General features: G+C 44.5%; 1 gene segment (V, D, J or C); it reads right to left on the bottom strand.

Moving 5' to 3' along the window:
• Positions 1–11860: 11860 nt before the first annotated feature.
• LOC149992544 (immunoglobulin heavy variable 1-46-like) overlaps positions 11861–18153 on the bottom strand; it is a 42896-nt gene continuing 36603 nt past the window's right edge. The window contains 2 exon segments of the V gene segment in view: positions 11861–11914; positions 13089–13205. Coding sequence covers positions 11861–11914; positions 13089–13205 — 171 coding nt within the window.

Here is an 18153-nt window from a genome sequence, read left to right on the forward strand (position 1 = left end):
GGAATGACAGAAAACTTTCCTAACCTGATGAGAGAAAAAGCCACTGAAGTCCAGGAATCACAGAGGATCCCAATGAAGATGAACTCAAAGAGGCCTACTCACTTACACATCATATTAAAATCGCAAAATTCAAAGACAAAGAGAGAATTTTAAAGGTAGCAAGAGAGAAACTGTTAATAATATACAAGGAGTTATGATAAGGCTATTATCAGACTTCTCAACAGAAACACTACAAGCCAGAAGGGAATGGCAAAAAATATTCCAAGCAATGAAAAACAAAGGCCTACAACGAAGACTACTCTACCCAGCAAGGCTCTCATTTATAACAAAAGGTGAAATAAGGAGTTTGCCAGACAAAGAAGGCTAAAGAACACATCTCCACCAAACTAGCATTGCAAGACATGCTAAATGGACTGCTTTACAAAGATGGAGAGAGAGAGAGAGAGAGAGAGAGAGAGAGAAAGCTACAAAGAGAAAAATGGCAATGAATAAGGACCACCCATGTATATGTTGTCTGTAAGAGACCCACCTCAGAACAAAAGATCTACACAGACTGAAATGAAGGGATGGAAAAAATATTTCAAGCAAATAGACATGAAAAAACAGCAGTAGAAATGTTTACATCAAACAAAATAGATTTAACAACAAAGGTCGTAACAAGAGACAAAAAAGGACATTTTATCATACTTATGGGAACAATCCATCAAGAAAATCTAAACCTTGTAAACAGATATGAACCCAACATAAGGGCACCCAAATATATAAAGAAAACGTTGGAGGACTTCAAGAAAGATATAAACAGCAACAAACTCATAATAGGGAGTTTTGACACTCCAATGTCAACAACAGACAAATCTTCCAAGCAAAGAAACAGCAACAATATGTGGCATTGAACAGTCCTCTAGGTCAGATGCACTTAATTGATGTATACAGAAATTTTCACCCCAAGAAGCAAGCTATACATTCTATTGACAGTACAAGGAGCATTTTAAAAGATAGACTACATGGTAGGACACCAAACAGGTCTCGAGAAATTCAAGAAAACTGAAAACATATCAAGCATCTTCACAGATCACAATGACTTAAAACTAGAAACCAACCTCAAGAAGAAAACTCAAAAACATTCAAATTCATGGAGACTGAGGAAGATGCTATTAAATATTGAATGAGTTAACAATGAAGTCAAGGAAGAAATAAAAAATTTCTCAAAACAAATGAAAACGAACACAAAATTGCCCAAAATCTATGGGACACAGCAAAAGCAGTCCTGAAAGGGAAGTTCATAGCAATACAGGCCTATATAAAAAGGGTACAGGAATTTTAAATAAAACACCTAACTCTACAGTTATAAGAGCTAGATGAATAACAACCAACAAAGCCCAGAGTGAGTAGGAGGAAGGAGATCATCGAGATCAGAGCACAATTAAGTGACATAGAGACTAAAAGAATAAATCAAAGAATTAATAACTCCAGGAGCTGGTTCTTTGAAAAGATAAACAAAATTGACAAGCCTTTAACCAGATTCATAAAAATAAAAAAAAGAGGACCCAAATAAATTAAATCAGAAACAAAAGGGGAGAAATCAAAACCCATACTATAGAAATACAAAGGATTGTAAGAAATTACCACAAACTACTGTATGACAAGAAATTTGACAACCTAGATGAAATGGACAAATTTCTGGAAATATACAATCTTCCAAAACTGAATGGAGAACAAGCAGAAAACCCGAATAGACCAATAACAACTAGTGATTTTGAAGCAGTAATAAAAAAAAACTCCAAGTACACAAAAGCTCTAAACTGGGTGGCTTCACAGGTGAATTTTACAAAACATTTAGGAAAGAACTAACTCCTATCTTTCTCAAACTATTCAAAAAAATCCAAGAAGAGGGAAGACTTCCAAACTCTTTCTTTGAGGCCAGTATTACTCTAATTTCAAAACCATGGCAAGACACAACAAAGAAAGAAAACTACAGGCCAATATTGCTGATGAACATAGATCTAAAATCCTCAACAAGATATTGGTAAACCGGATCTAGCAACACATTAGAAAGATCATACACCATGATCAAGTTGGATTCATCCCAGGGATGCAAGGATGGTTTAATATTTGCAAATCAATAAACATGATACACCACATAAACAAAATGAAAGACAAAAATCACATGATCATATTAATAGATGCTGAGAAAGCATTTGATAAAATACAAGACCCATTTATGATGAAAACACTCAGCAAAATAGGAGAAGAGAGAGCATACCTCAACATAATAAATGCCATAAATGAGAACCCTGAAGCCAACATCATACTCACTGGGCAAAAACTGAAAGCGTTCCCCCGTAAGATCAGGAACAAAACAAGGATGTCCATTCTCTCCACTCCGATTCAACATAGTCTTCGAAGTTCTAGCCACAGCAATCAGACAAGAAAGAGAAATAAAAGGCATCCAAACTGGAGAAGAGGAAGTAAAACTGTCATTATTTGCAGATGACATGATAGTGTACATAGAAAACACTATAGACTCCACAAAAAGAAAAAGAGAAAGAGAAAGAAAACCCTCCTGAACCTAATAAGTGAATTTGGCAAAACAGCGGGATACAAAGTCAATATTGAGAAGTTGAAGACATTTCTGTACACCAACAATAAAATATCAGAGATAGAAACTAGAAAAAAAGTCTTATTTACTATCAAACCAGTCTGGTACTGCTATAAGAACAGGCATATACATCAATGAAACAGGATAGAGAGCCCAGAAATAAGCCCAGGTCTCTGTGGTCAACTAATATTCGACAAAGGGAGAAGGGATATAAAATGGAGCGAAAAAGCTTCTTCAACAAATGGTGCTGGGAGAACTGGACAGGGACGTGCAAAAAAATGAAACCAGGACACCCAATTACTTCACACACCAGAATAAACTCAAGATGGAAAAAAGGCTTAAATGTAAGCCATGACACCATAAAAGTCCTAGAGGAAAACATAGGCAGGAAAATTTCAGATATCTTGCGTAGCAACATTTTCACTGATATATCTCCTAAGGCAAGGGAAATAAAGAAAAGAAAAAACAAATGGGACTACATCAAACTGAAGAGTTTCTGCTCAACAGAAGAAAACATCAGCAAGATGAAAAGGGAACTAACCATATGGGAAAACATATTTCCCAATGATACCTGAGACAAGGGATTGATCTCCAAAATATATAACAAACTCAACACCAAAAAGACAGACAACCCAATTAAAAAATGGGTAAGGGACCTGAACAAACACTTCTCCGAAGAGGCCATGCAGAGGATCCATATGCATATGGAAGAATGCTCAACATCACTAACCATCAGAGAGACGCAAATAAAAACCACAACGAGAATCGCCATCATCAACAAATGAACAAACAAGTGCTGGCGAGGATGCGGAGAAACGGGATCCCTGGTGCACTGCTGGTGGGAATGCAGACTGGTGCAGCCGCTATGGAAAACAGTATGGAATTACCTCAAAAAACTGAAAATGGAACTGTCTTTTGAACCAGCGATTCCATTGCTAGGATTATATCCCAAGAATCCCGAAACCCCAATTCAAAAGACCCTATGCACCCCTATGTTCATCGTAGCACTATTTACAATAGCAATCCTCTCTAAGCAGAATTCCACTCCTCCACCATTTAGATAAAATAAAAGCCCTGAGGAGGTCCCCTTTCCAGGCTCTGTCAAAGCATGTGTGACTTGCAGAAGGGTTTTTTCTGTACCCTACAGATTTTTCAACTCTGCATGATAAGCATTTCATGTCCCTTTGGAGTGTGTGTTTGTCATCACCTGCACATCCACACCAAGCTGTCATGGGTCCCTCTTCCTCTGTGTGGTGGCACCTACACTTGGTGCTGTGGGCATGATGCCATGTCTACGACTGTCACCACTGAGGGTCTTTCTCCTCTGCAGTTCAGTTCATTGGCCTCTGCTGTCCCCTGTCCAGCGCGCACGTGTCCTGTTAGTGGCCAGTTTGGACACTGAGCAGTGTGGGGTTGGAATGCACTGTTGGGTCCAGCAGAGCCTCTATTTGATTCACTGATGTGGCCCAGAAGGGTTCATGTTTCAGTGGAAGAAGTCACAACAGTGTCTGAAAGGGTCTCTGACTTTTGTCCATGTGAGAATGTTATCTTTCTTGACAACACACTTTTCTAACTCAGAGACTCAGAGGTGAGTGCAGATTCAAGAACTCAGAGAGGTTCCCTGAAGGAAGCTGTTACAGAAAAAGGAAATCACCCAGGAACCCAGCCCATACCCCCCACTGCACCTGCTGCTGGGACAGCCCTTGGGCTCAGAGACCTTGCGCGCCCCCTGGGGGTCGCAGCCCCTCCTGCAGGGAGGTTTGTGTCTGGTCTCAGGCTGACTCCCCCTCACTGTGTCTCCTGCACAGTAATACACGGCCGTGTCCTCGGTGGTCACGGAGCTCAGCTGCAGGGAGAACTGGTTCTTGGATGTGTCTCTGGAGATGGAGGTGCGGCTCTTGAGGGACGGGCTGTAGTAAGTGCTTCCACTATAACTTATGTACCCGATCCACTCCAGCTCCTTCCCTGGGGGCTGGCGGATCCAGCTCCAGTAGTAACCACTGGTGATGGAGTAACCAGAGACCGTGCAGGTGAGGGAGAGGGTCTGCGAGGGCTTCACCAGTCCTGGGCCCGACTCCTGCAGCTGCACCTGGGACAGGACACCTAGGGACAAAGAGCATCAGTCCCTGTCAGTCATGTGCAGTCACCACCATCCCATAGACCTGTGTGTGACATCTGAGACACTCACCCTGGGGGGCTGTCACCAGGCACAGGAGGAGACCCAGCAGTGTCATCTTCTTCTAGAGCACAGCTCTGCCTTCCCCAGAGAACTGAGCCCCGTGTGAGGAGAGAGCTGGGAGCCCCCACAGCACAAAGGAGCTTTTACCCTGCAGCTCTGAGAGAAATTTGCATGTGGGGCAGCCTTTCCTGTATAAGTGAGGAGGCCCTGGGGTCAGGCACCCGGGCATTCTGGGGCATCTAGGGGGCATTTTCTTCCTTGAATTCACCATGTAAGTCAGGGACAAGTTTATGGGACACATTGGAATTAGATCAAACGACAACCTCACCTTCTAAGCATTAGAAGAAATGGTGGACTAGAAGAGTCTGACACCTTTAAATTCTCAAGCATCTTGCCCTGGCTTGTTTGGCTCAGTGAATTGAGCGCTGGCTTATAAACCAGAGGTTCGGGAGTTTGGTTCCTGGTTGGGGCACACGCCTGGGTTCCAGGCCGGTCTCCAGTGGTGGCATGTTCTCTCCCTCTCTTTCTCCCTCCTTTCTCCTCTCTCTAAAAATAAATAAATAAAATCTTTTTAAAAAGATAAATTCTCATTCATCCTTCACACAGATTTAAACAGGTTTATTAGCATTTTCTCAGGCTGTTTCTGTCTGAATCCCAAATCTCTATGATATTTACAACTTCCACATTTTTACTTCATAATTTAATATACAAATAATGTTTATTTTAGTGCATAAAATAACAAAGCAGAGCCATTTTTAACATTATATTATATACATCCATGACATCATTTTTTTTAGTAATTGCTTCCTGATCACAAGCGGATATGACATTCTTGATTCTTGATGTTGGAAGGTCTATAATTGTGTCTACTTTTTCCTCTGTAATTTCTTTGTTACACAAGACCGGGGCACTTTGCTGTAACTGCATTTGAGGTGCATCAGAAGTGATCCTGTTTTTCCACGGAAAAAAGAGGAAAATCTAAAGGAGTGCATATGAGTGCTGACAATCAGTATCTGCACATGTTGAAATGATCATAACAGGAAATTTACTGACCTGTTTTTTTTCAGTGTAGTGTTGTCAGTGATGTTGGGATTCAGTGGGAGGGAAAAGAGTTCCTAGCACAGGTGTGCTCACAGGAAAGGGAACTTGTACCCTGACAGGAAACCCTCACTCCCAGCATCGCTGTGCCATTTCTGGGGATGGTCACTGTGGTCAGAGGGTGCTGGTCTCTCTGACACAACATAAAATGTTCTTTTTTAAAAATATGTTTTATTGATTATGCTGTTACAGTTGTCCCAATTTCTTTTCCCTCTGTTCCCCTCCACCTGGTGGCCCCCCTCCCTCCAGTTGTTCCCCCCTTTTAGTCCATGTCCATTGGTTGTGCATATAGTTCTTCTCAACATCTTCCTGTCTACTCCACTCCCTCCTACTATGCTTCTTAATTCCTGTACCATCTCCCTCCCTTTCCCCCTTCCCCCTTTCTGCTGATCTCCCCCAATATGTTCCCCATACCTATAATTCTTTTCCCACTCTCGTTGCCTGTTTAGTTTGCCTATGTTTTGATTCCCTAGCTTCTGTTGTTGGTTCTTGTGATGCAGTTTTTATTTTAATGTTCATAGTTTTGATCCTCCTTCTTCTAAACAAGTCCCTTTAACATCTCATATAACAGTGGTTTGGATCAAATGAAATCCTTCAGTTTTACTTTGTCCTGGAAGCACTTTCCCTGCCCTTCTATTCTGAACAACTATTTCGCTGATAGAGTATTTGTGGCTATAAGTTTTTGATTTTCATTACTTTGGATATTTCTTGCCAGTCCCTTCTTGCCTACAGGGTCTCCTTTGAGAAATCAGCTGATAGTCTAATTGGGACCACTTTGTACATGATTCTTTTCTTCTCGCTGCTTTTTAGATTCTCTCTTTATCTTTAATTTTTGTCAATTTGATTATAATGTGTCTTGGAGTGGTTCTCCCTGGGTCCAGTTTTTCGGGAACTCCCTGTGCTTCCTGGACCTGTACGTCTATTTCCTTCCCCAAGTTTGGGAAGTTCTGCTTCATTATTTTTGCACATAATTTTTCAATTTCTAGTTCTTCTTCTTTGCCCTCTGGCAATCCTATTATTTGAATGTTTGTTCACTTATAGCTGTCCCAGAGGTTTCTGAGTCTCTCCTCACTTTCCTTACTTTTTTTCCCTCTATCTGCACTGGTTGACTGTTCCTTCCCTATGTTCTGGTTTGTTGATTTGATCTCTGGATTTTATTTCCTCACCACGTGTCTTGTATGTGTTTTCATTCATTTCGGTATGAGTAGCTTTCATTCCTTCCCTGTCTTGTTCCATATCGTTTGTTAATTCTGTAAGCCACCTTACGACTATAGCTCTGAACTGAGCCTCAGAAAGCTTTTCTATTTGTTCGTCTTTTAGGTCCTGCATCTCCTGCCTGGTGAGCTGTGTCACCAGGATTTCAATCGTTGTCTGCTTCATTCTGACAGATCTGCATTTAGCTTTGCTTCCTGGGCAGCCTATAGGGGACGGAGCCCCATGCACTTGTCGCTACCAGGCGACTGGCGGTGATTGGCGGCTTTTCTTTGCCGTAATGTGGCGCTTTGTGTGCGGGCAGGGGTCCAAGATGAATTCCTGCCGTTACTGTCCGCTGAGAGACCAGGATCCATCCCCCCGTCCTTTGGACCTCACCGTCCGAGGCAATGGGGGCGGGGGGCTGCCTTTCCCAGCGTTGGAATCGTGAGCTGCGGGGTCTCGCCCAGAGCCAGGATGGCTCCCTTGGTGTTTCTCGCAGTCCTGCCGCCATGCCTGCTGCTACCACAGACAGAACCGTGGTTTCTCGCCCCTCCTGCCCATCTGGACGAGCACCGCTGGTTTATAACTTCATACGTTGGGCTTCCATGTAGTTTTATTTCTAGAATTTCTGGTTATCTTTTGTTTTGAGGTAGTTATATTCCTTCTTAGTTCTAGAGGGAGACCGAGCATGTCAGTCTAAGCCTCCATCTTGGCCAGAAGTCATTTAATGTTCTTACTGTATAATAAACATTTCCTTTCAACAAACATATGATTTGAAATTATATTTTCTGTATAGGCTTGTATTTTAATTCCCTTAATGGAAATTTTGGTGATTGTTGGATAAACATTTTTAATTTTTATACAGTTCTATGAATGTCCATTGTTAGTGTCTCATTTATTGTTTTTTTAAACTGCACGGAAAATGACCAGCCTCCTTTGTCCACATTCCCTTGTTACAGAAGCCATTGGGACTATAACCAGCTCTGGTTCCAGGAGTTGAGTTCTGGTAGAAAATGTAGCCACAAATCTAGGAGGGACTTTGGAGCTGTGTAAGGGTAGGATGTTAACTTCTTTTGAGCCACATGACAGAAATATGTCTGATTTTCATGAACAGATTGTTACTAAAAATATAGGTGGAAGACTTTTTCACTGGGGAACCACAAAGAGGTACAAGGCATGAGACAGATTAAGTTTATATTTGTCTTTTCATTCTTAATGGAGTCTTTGGTGGGACAAATGCATATAATTTTAGCCAAGTCTAATTTATAAATATTTTTTTTATGGATTCAGTTTGGGCGGTTAATACAACTTCCCAGGAATTGGTCAGCCTCCATTCCCCATGTTGATTGGTTACCACAGGCATAGGGACTGGAACAGGGTCTGGTACCAGGAGTGGATGCTGCTGGAAAATTACCCACAAATCTGCCTTCACCAATGTTCTCCTTGCAGTGCCCAGTGCGGTCAGTACACTTTCCATGGTGGCAGCAGCCGTCTTCAGTACTCGGGGCTCCGCCTCACAGATAAGCATCTTCAGGGCATGTGAGGTTCTGCCTGAGGCAGTGCCCAGAGGATCACATATGTTTGGGACTGGCCTGCAGAGCGTCCCCGGGGGTGAGTAGGTGCAGTTTGTGCAACACCTGCCTGAGTGACAAGCGCTTCCAGGTGCAAAGCTGCAGGCACCTCAGCAGCGTGGGTTGTCATCACTGCTGGAAGGACCCGCAGTCACACTGCTCTCTGTCATCCCCCAGAGTTTCCACATTGAGCAAATGTCAGGCTTTTATCTGAATACTCGAGTCCACTCTGGTAGGTGCCGTGTTTCCCACCATAATTAACTGTATTTACTGCGTGCACCATGGAGCAGTTACTGAAGGCATCTGTCAGCACAGGTACCAGGACATGATGCAGGTGGCCCTGCTCTGGCCAACATGGCTCCTCATCATAATACAGAGAAAAACTTCTCCTGATTAATTGTCTGGCTGTAGTTGATAACAATAAATAATGTCTTGACAGATCACCCAGTATGACAAGATTTGTATATTTGCATAGACCATATAAGACTGGAGTAAACCGAAGTTCATGAAGCCCATTTCTAATCATAATTAAAGCTGAATGTGGCTGAAGAGGAGTGTAAATGTTGGTTACATTATTGACATAAAACAGACTCTCTGGCACCTCACAGCAACACACTAAACAGATCATACACCAAGATCAAGTGAAGTTTATCCAAGATATGCAAGAATGGTATAATATTCACAAATAAATATAATACACCACATAAACAACATGAAAGCCAAAAATCACATGATCATATCAATAGATGCTGGAAGAGCATTTGATAAGATACAGCACTAACTTATGATAAAAACACTGAGCATTATTTTAATCTCATGAATTATTCAAGTGAATATTAAAACAGATTAACATTATGCTCCACCATCACCCCAAGTCCAAGGAAAGACATGAAGTAGACTTATCCTTTCCAGACTGGAAAATCATAATTTCATATAAAATAACATTGATGTAAATTTTGATGTAAAAAGAATTACAACATAAAGGGCAGTCTTTCCCTTGAGCTGGCTGAGGCCCCTGGGCCTGCAGGTGGCAGTGCAGGTGCAGCCTCTGTCCCAGTCCAGCGCCAGGGAACAGGCCACGCTGGTTAGGACCTGCCGCCCAGAGTCCCGCCCAGCCCTGCAGCTGAGTCAGGTGTTAGGCCCCATGTGTTCTTCCTTTAGTCTCACTTCCCCAGGGCAGGCAGCCCCTTCCCACAGGTGAACCGCTTAGAAGGCTTCCAGGTTCCTAGACCAATGGGGCACTGGGACCCTGGAGCCACCTCCTTCCAGAGAGACACAGGCCCTGACTCCGTGGCAGCAGGTGTTCTGAGACGTGTGTGGGTGATGGGGCCTGCTTCCTGGTGAGAGAGGGTCAGTTTGGAACCTGCCATCCCTGCATTCACCTGCGACCCTGGAGGGGGTGATCTGGAGGCTGCTGTCCCGGGAAGGGGACTGGGAGCTCATGAAGGCCAAGGTGACAGATGGGGGGAACCACAGTGCAGAGTAGGTGTATCTTTTATTAAACCACTAAACAGGGCTGAAATGCATGATGGGATTTAACAGCCTCATAAATACTTAAAAGCAGGTTTGCTTCCCTGAGTCTCGCACACCCTCCACACACAGCAAGTCCCTCTGCTGTCCCCATGATGTAATCATGCACGGTGAGGCCTGGGCACATCTCACAGACTGAGGACATCCATGGAGCAGACGTGAGATTTGCACAGGAGACAAATGTCTCAGGAGACTCTCCCTTTGTTGACTAGAAGCTGAGAGTGGGAGTAGGTGCAGCCATGTGGGGTGGAAGTGGCATCTGTGACAGGGGTTGCTCAACTGTCCTGCAGGTGCTGGGAACACCCAGATTCCATTTCCCTGGGGACACCCATGGGTCACCCCCCTTCTGAGGTTCTTGGCCAAAAGCAAGCTTCTCAGAATGATCATCCATACCAGCCCCCTGCCTGCAGTCCTGACGCCATTGCAACCCTGTAAGTCAGGAGGCACCACCTCTCCTGGGAAACACGTGCACACCTCTCATCAGTACTGGTGTGACATTTGCAGGTAAAACACACATTAACTAACATTCGCCGTGCTAATCAACTTTAAACAGACACAGTGATGTTAAGTACATATGACCTCACCACCATTCAAATCTAGAAATTCTCTCTTCCCCAGACTGACTCTGTGCCCATTGAGTAAGAACTCCCCACTTCCTGCTCCCACCCCAGACACCCACTCTGTGCTGTCTCCATGCCCTGACTGCTCCATCTCTCAAAGGGGTGGAAGCACAGCCTCTGAGATTCTAGAGTGATGCGTTCCCCTGGGCCTTGTGTCTCCAAGGCTCCTCTGTGTTCTCGCATCTGTCCCCTTTCTCTTCTTTTTAAGGGGAACGATATTTGTGTGAGGACAGAGCACAACCTGTTGTCGGGTTTCCCATTTTACTTCTCTCATTACCACAGGAATGCAGTTGCCCGTCCATAGGTGTTTTTGCTGTTTTCCTGATCAGGAAGGAGGGGGCTTGGCCCAGAGAAGGTGGACAACAGACTCAGGTGAAAGAAGTCAACACATGATCACATGACACTGACAGGAAGCACCTGTGAGCAGAGGCTGTGCTGAGGTAGGACACACAGTAACAGTTTCCATAGTGTGTCTGTCGTCCTCTGTCACAGGCTCCCATCTGTCCTGGAAGCAGCAGGGTGAGGAGAAAGGGGAGGTGGAGACACAGCCTGTGTGACAGGGAAAGGGCTGATGGGGCCCTGGGTCTCACAGGAACCTGGTCCACCTACGGGTCACACCTGTCTCATCCTGGAGTTCCTGGGACAGGGACTCACACCCCAGCCCTGCTCTGTGGCTCTGAGGAAATAAGAGATCGTGACAGAAAGGAGGGTCAGGGGAATCGAGGAGTGGGGGTGACATGAAGGTCACAGAGGGTTCTCATGGTTAATTCCAGTCAAAGGACGCAGGAGGAGCCCGTGTGCCATGGGTGCTGGAGGCTGTGCCGAAGCTCATGTGAACGCTCCAGTTCCAAGGCCATCAGACAGGAGGGTCACATTGGTCCCCTGCAGGCCTTCATCAGTCGACAGGGTCCCCCACATAAGGACAGTGATCTGCCTCATTCATTCCACTGATTTTAAACACCTTCACAGACACCCTCAGATAACGTGGTACACCCATCACCTATCAAGTGGACCCCTAAATTAACTGTCACATGACCCACATATCCACCTCTCAACACTCAGATGTCCTTCACCCCACATCATCCTCAATGGTATCGTCATGTTCCACCACTAGGAGATTTACCTGCTGAATGAGGAATCAGGGGAAATGGCTGATGAAGCTCATGGGGAGACCTCAGCATGTGTGTAAACAGCAAAGGCTGCAGTAAACGCAAAGGTAGTACCTGGGTTCACAGCTTACACCTCACAGACCAAATGTGACCACGTACATATGAGAACAGCCCCATGCAGGACATTAAACTCAGGACTCTCAGATCCCCCAGAAGCTGCATCCTTGGAGCAGGCAGCTGACCCACAACCATTAATACAATGAGAAGAATCTCAGACAGCGGAAACTGCAACTCAAGATGTCCCAAGAGACCCTGTCTAATCTGTGGTCTGTTCTCATCTGCTTGCTCATAACCCTGGATGCTGTGCACCCCAATGCATGGCTATCTCCCTCTCCCTTATTATTGCAATTATTCGATGGACTCAGCAGTCTGAAGCTGGGCTTCACTTCCGAACATCTCAGAGCTTTCGAACCTCACCCTCCTGTGTCCACGTCTGCCTCAGCTGGACACACTGATGAGAAAGCCTGGGTGATCGCTCCTTTAACCCTCGTGGGACAGTCAGTCCACCCAAGTCCGTGCCCAACACGAGAACCCTCACCGTCCCTCACCCTCTGACACCAACAAGCCCTGAGACAGGCTCCTGGCCCAGCTCTTGGAAGCCACTTCATTCGTGCTGGAGAGGATGGCCCCACCCTCCTGAGACCTTGACTATGTCAGAACTGAGCTCCACCTGATACCGTGGTGTGTGGGAATCATCAGACTCAACATCTGAAGTTCCTTTGGGTGGGAGCCTCTGTGGGTTTGCACAGAGGCCTCAGTGTCTGGTGCTCTGTGCAGGGCACTGGGACAATGCCCACCACCACTGTTCTTTTATTCCACCAGGTTTAACCTCTGCTCTGATACCTGATGGGAGGTGAGCCCTGGGAGCTGCCATTTGTTGCTGGGGTGATGTCTGTTCTGTTGCTGCCTTGACCCTCTTGTAGGAGCAGATGCAGGAGCAAATGTCAGATGAAGAAATGCCAGACTAACACAGGAGCTGAGGGCTTGACCTCCACCTGCACCGCTCCTGCAGTGATGCTCTGATAACTGGGATCAGGGTGCCCCCTGGTGTCCATGTGCCCCCTGCAGCCCAGCCACCTGTCTCCCACAGGAAGGTTTGTGTCTGGGCTCAGGCTGACTCCCCCTCACTGTGTCTCTCGCGCAGTAATACACGGCCGTGTCCTCGGTGGTCACGGAGCTCAGCTGCAGGGAGAACTGGTTCTTGGATGTGTCTCTGGAGATGGAGGTGCGGCTCTTGAGGATGGGCTACAGTGTGTGTTTCCATAGTTACCTATGCGTGTCCCTTCCCTGCGGGCTGGAATATCCAGGTCCAACGGTAACCACTGGTGATGGAGTAACCAGAGACAGCGCAGGTGAGGGAGAGGGTCTGCGAGGGCTTCACCAGTCCTGGGCCCGACTCCTGCAGCTGCACCTGGGGCAGGACACCTGGGACAGGACACCTGGGACAAAGGGCATCGGTTCCTGTCAGTCACATGCAGCCAGGACCATCCCATTGACCTGTGTCTGACATCTGAGACACTCACCCTGGGGGGCTGTCACCAGGCACAGGAGGAGACCCAGCAGTGTCATCTTCTTCCAGAGCACAGCTCTGTCTTCCCCAGAGACCTCAGCCCCATGTGAGGAGAGAGCTGGGAGCCCCCACAGCCCAGGGGAGAATATACCCTGGAGCAGGGAGAGAGATGTGCAGTGTTTTTCTTATAAATGAAGAGGGACTTAGTTCAGACACCTTGGTCATTATGGGACCTCTGTGAACTCACTCACGATGTAAATCAGAGATACGGGATGATCAGCTTTATGAGATACCTAAGAATTAGATCAAAGGATGACCTCATATTTCTTAGCATAAGAAGAAATGGTGGTCACCCTGGCTGTTGTGGCTTAGAGCCAGCCATTAACCAAAAGGCCCCTGGTTTGATTCCTGGGCAGGTCATAAGCCAGGGTTGGATGTTAGGTGACCGGTTTGTGGTGTGTGAGAAGCTACCAGTTCATGTATGTCTTGCACATTCCTATTTCTCTCCCTCTATTTTTCCCTCCTGTACCTTCTTTCTAAAGCTAAATAAATAAAATATTTAAGAAAGAAGAAATTATAATCAGATGAGCCGGGGATGCTTTAAAATGCTCATGCATCATCGAAATAGATTTAAAAGAGATTACAGTTGTTCAGACAGTTTCTATAACAACACCTAAAGATAGCTACGATGACCAAATTGTTTTCTTTGTAATTTTACATGCACTCAATGTCCTCCTTGGTGTAAAAAAAATAATAAAAAAATAAAACAAGCTGATTTCAACATCACATTTTTATTATTTATGACATTATTTCATTATTTTTATCTGAGTAACTTCACTTCAAGCACAGACTTGAGAGAGTCATGATTTTTTTATTTTTGGAAGATTTTCATTGTGGCTCCATGTGCGACTGCACACCCAGGGCACACCCAGGGCACGTTGCGGATCCCTAGACTAGTGATGCCTGTCTACACCCGAGACTCTTCCATGTGTTGAAATGATTATGACAGTGGAGTAACTGACCATTTTTTAAAATCTCATATTGGCTGTGATAGTGGGGTTCAGAGAGAGGGAAATAAGGAGAATTCTTTTCATAGAAGTGCTCACAGAAAAGGGAACTTCAACCGTGTTAAGAATCCCTCACTCCCAGTCTCTGTCAGTCCTGTTTCTGGGGATGGTCACTGTGGTCAGAGGGTGCTGTGTTCTCCCACAGGACATATAACCTTCTTAATGCATAATGCACTCTTTATCAGACATATGGTTTGGAAATATACTCTGTCTAGATGTGTTTTAATCCCTTAATAGAAGTTTTCTGGGTTTGGTGAATCATTAGTTTTAAATTTAATATTGGTCAATTCATCACTATTTTAATGGGTTCTTTATTCCACGCTTTTACAAAATTGCCACAAAAAATGGCCAGCTACCATGGTCCATGTTCATTGGTTACAGCAGCCATACGGAAGTAGGTCGATGCTGGAAAATGTACCCACAAATCTGGGAGCGACTGTGGACGTGGTTAAGGGGAGGATGCTGGACTTACTTTGAGTCAGATGACAGAAACATATCTGATGTTAATGAACAGAATATTACTAGAAATTTGTGTTTAAGACCTCCAGAAAGTACAGGGCACCTAACTATTTATGGACAGGAGAGTATCTGACTTCCTGGCCTTCAAAGAGACAAAGCAGACTGAGAGGTGAGAAGAATCTTTTCTTTCACTGGGACTCAGACACACTCAGAACTTAGAGATTAAATTAGTTGATGAAAAGGCTGAGTGTTTCCAACAACCAGATGAGACCATTTTCAGAGGGTCTCTCTGTATAGACAGTAATGAAAAAACTTAAAGAAGATAATAGAGTAGAATAAGTACTGAAATAAATGTGGGTTATAATAAATATGATCAGTGAGTTTGGCTGTGGTTGTTTGAACTATGCTTGGTACCTGTAAATTCTATATGGGAAGGGGCTTTTCCATGTTTGGTCAATTTAGAAATCTTGGGATCCAAAGATCCTCTAGGGTAACCTGAGTGGGTCCTAATATGATAAGTGTCTATATTAGAAGGAGGCAAGGAAGCAGAGACTGCAAGGGAAGAAGAAAGTGACATGACCAATGATGTCATGTGACCTGATCCTGGCTGTAGAGAAGGAGAGAGGTCATGGGACAAGGAATGCAGTTCTAGCATCTGGGAAAGACAAGGAAGCAGATTCCCTGTCAGAGTTTGTTCAGGCTGCTATAACAGTGTGCCAGGGACTGGGAAGCTGATAAACAACAAACATTTATGTCACACAGACCAGGAGACTGGAAGTCCACAGTCTATGTTCCAGCATAATGGAATGTTACTTTATGCTACTCTGACTGACCATGAAATTGAACTACAATCAGATGTCCTATTTAACTGATTAAAATAAGAACTTAATGCACTGACAGTTCCTTTGTAAGTGTATTACAAATGGGAACATTTCCAGGCCTGCTTGTACAAGAACAACCATGACCTTGATTTTACATGATGCAGATCCCCCAGCTGCAGGAATGTGGCTGCCATGGACCAGCTGCAGGATGCTGACATTCAAGATCCACATCAGGACCAGTGAGGACACAGCCTGCACATCCACAGCCTCTCCCCCTGATCCCCTTGTTCTCCTTGTCCCTCTCCCTCCTCATAAACCCCACATCCTGCAGTGAGAGGGTAAGAAGGGGTTTGAGACAAGACCTGCCTTTGGTTACCGTTTTTGTCAAAACTGATAAGGCAAAGTGGACCCGTGCTAAGGCCCAGATGGTCCGAGCTGAGGTCTCAGCTTCTTGGGACAGGCTGTCCCCATGGTAGGGATTGTAGGAATTTCCCTGTGACTGCCAAGGGTTCTTTATCTCGGCAAACCTTCTCGCTCTCCCTGTAAAGGCATCAGCTGCCTTTAAGTGCTTTGCTGATGAAAAGAAATAGGACTCTGGAGAATTGAAGGACTCCGGACTGGGTAAGTCCCTCGTGTGCATGACCATGAGCCCCCAGCCCCTTGGTTTGTGTTCTTCAAACCATCCGGGATTCACTGGAATCTATGGGTGCGACATGGCTGTAGGCACAGCTCAGGGACTAAGGAAAACCCAGGTCTTCAGTGTGGGATTTGGAGTTCTGGTTATGGGTGTCTGGGCTTTGAGTATTGGTTTTCTTTAAAAGCTCTCATCTCTTCTGTTTGGGGCTCTGTGAGAGCTGTGACCTGTCCAAAGTGGAACTTTGGCCTGAGCAGTTCTCTGCTTGCTTTCTTATGTTTAAGGACTTGGCTTGGTCTTTGCTGCTTTGTTCTCCCACATAATTTTCTCTTCTTCTCATCTGGGTGTTGTGCCATTTAAAACTTGTGAAGGTAAGGGAGAGGCAGAGAAGGGGGATAAGTAAGGATGGGTTTAGTCAAAGGACGTGTATGAACGACTCACGGACATGGACAACGGGGAGGGATATGATTGTGGGAGAAGGAGTGGGCTGGGTGGGGTGAAGCAATGTGGGAAAATAGGACAAGTGTAATTGAAAAAAATTCTATATAGAAAAACAATAAAACTTGTGAAGGTGTTTGTGCTAATGTCCCAGGATTTATTTTGAGAGCACTCATTTGTTTTAGGTCTTCCTTTGTTTTAGATTTTGTTGTTGTTGTTTCTGTTTGGAAATGGGAAGCTAGGTCTGGACCCATTATTAGTTCACATGTTAGCTGACCGGTCAACTTCCAGCTCTAAGTCAATGACTAATAAGAATTGTTTTGCCAAAGTTCTGATAAATAGAATAAGATCTCTTTTGTGCAAGCTTTCATGTTGTTAAATCATAAGGATTCTACTCAGAAAGAATTTACATTGATTTGTCAGATGAGGAAGGGACTCATGACCCCCCCCAGACTATATGTTCAGAAAGAAGGAAAATGAGAAGGTAAGTCTTCAAAAAGTCTTAATAATCCTCATGGAGAATTAGCTTCTGTGATGGTCCTGGGAACAAGGGGAAAATTAATGCCACAACCAAATACTGAGTAGGTGCAGAAGTAGCAGGGACGACTGCCTCATTTCAATGTGAAGAGAAGAAATGGCACTTTTTAAGTCAAGACACTCTCCGCCCAGGCCTGATATCTCCCCCGACTCTCCTCCAGCCTCATTACAGTTGTCAAGGGCAAATGAAAATAAGAAAGTTTTGTTCTTCACTACTATTATTAATCATACTGTTTATATATATGATAATAAAATAACTCAACAGCAGCAACAACGGCCATCTGCCTTCACCTGTAACAAGTGTGGCAGGGATTGTCACTCCCGAGTCGGACTGCACAGCCATTCTCGGCGGTGCAGATAGACTCTCGGGAAGCTACGCCATCGTCTCTCGAGACGGACGGCTGCCGACGACGATGACGACGAATAAAATAACTATAAAATATGTTATTTTTCAGTATCATGTAGTCTGGAAAAATAATTGATATTAAGAAATTCATGTTATTTATCTCTATTACAGAATTTGTCAAGAAAATGGATTTGGTAATCATTGACTTTAAAATTTGTCATTTCTTAAAATCGAATAAATAGATGTATCTAATATGAAAACAATTGACATAGTTTTACAAAGTCTTTGGTAATGTGGAACTTTGGAGTTTTGATAGGTTAAATGGTAGAAATTATTATATAGCTTGATAATTTGATGTCACAGGACACTAAAATATTAATT

This window comes from Furipterus horrens, unplaced genomic scaffold (assembly GCF_987537825.1).
Source record: "Furipterus horrens unplaced genomic scaffold, mFurHor1.1.pri manual_scaffold_15, whole genome shotgun sequence".
Lineage (NCBI taxonomy): Eukaryota > Metazoa > Chordata > Mammalia > Chiroptera > Furipteridae > Furipterus > Furipterus horrens.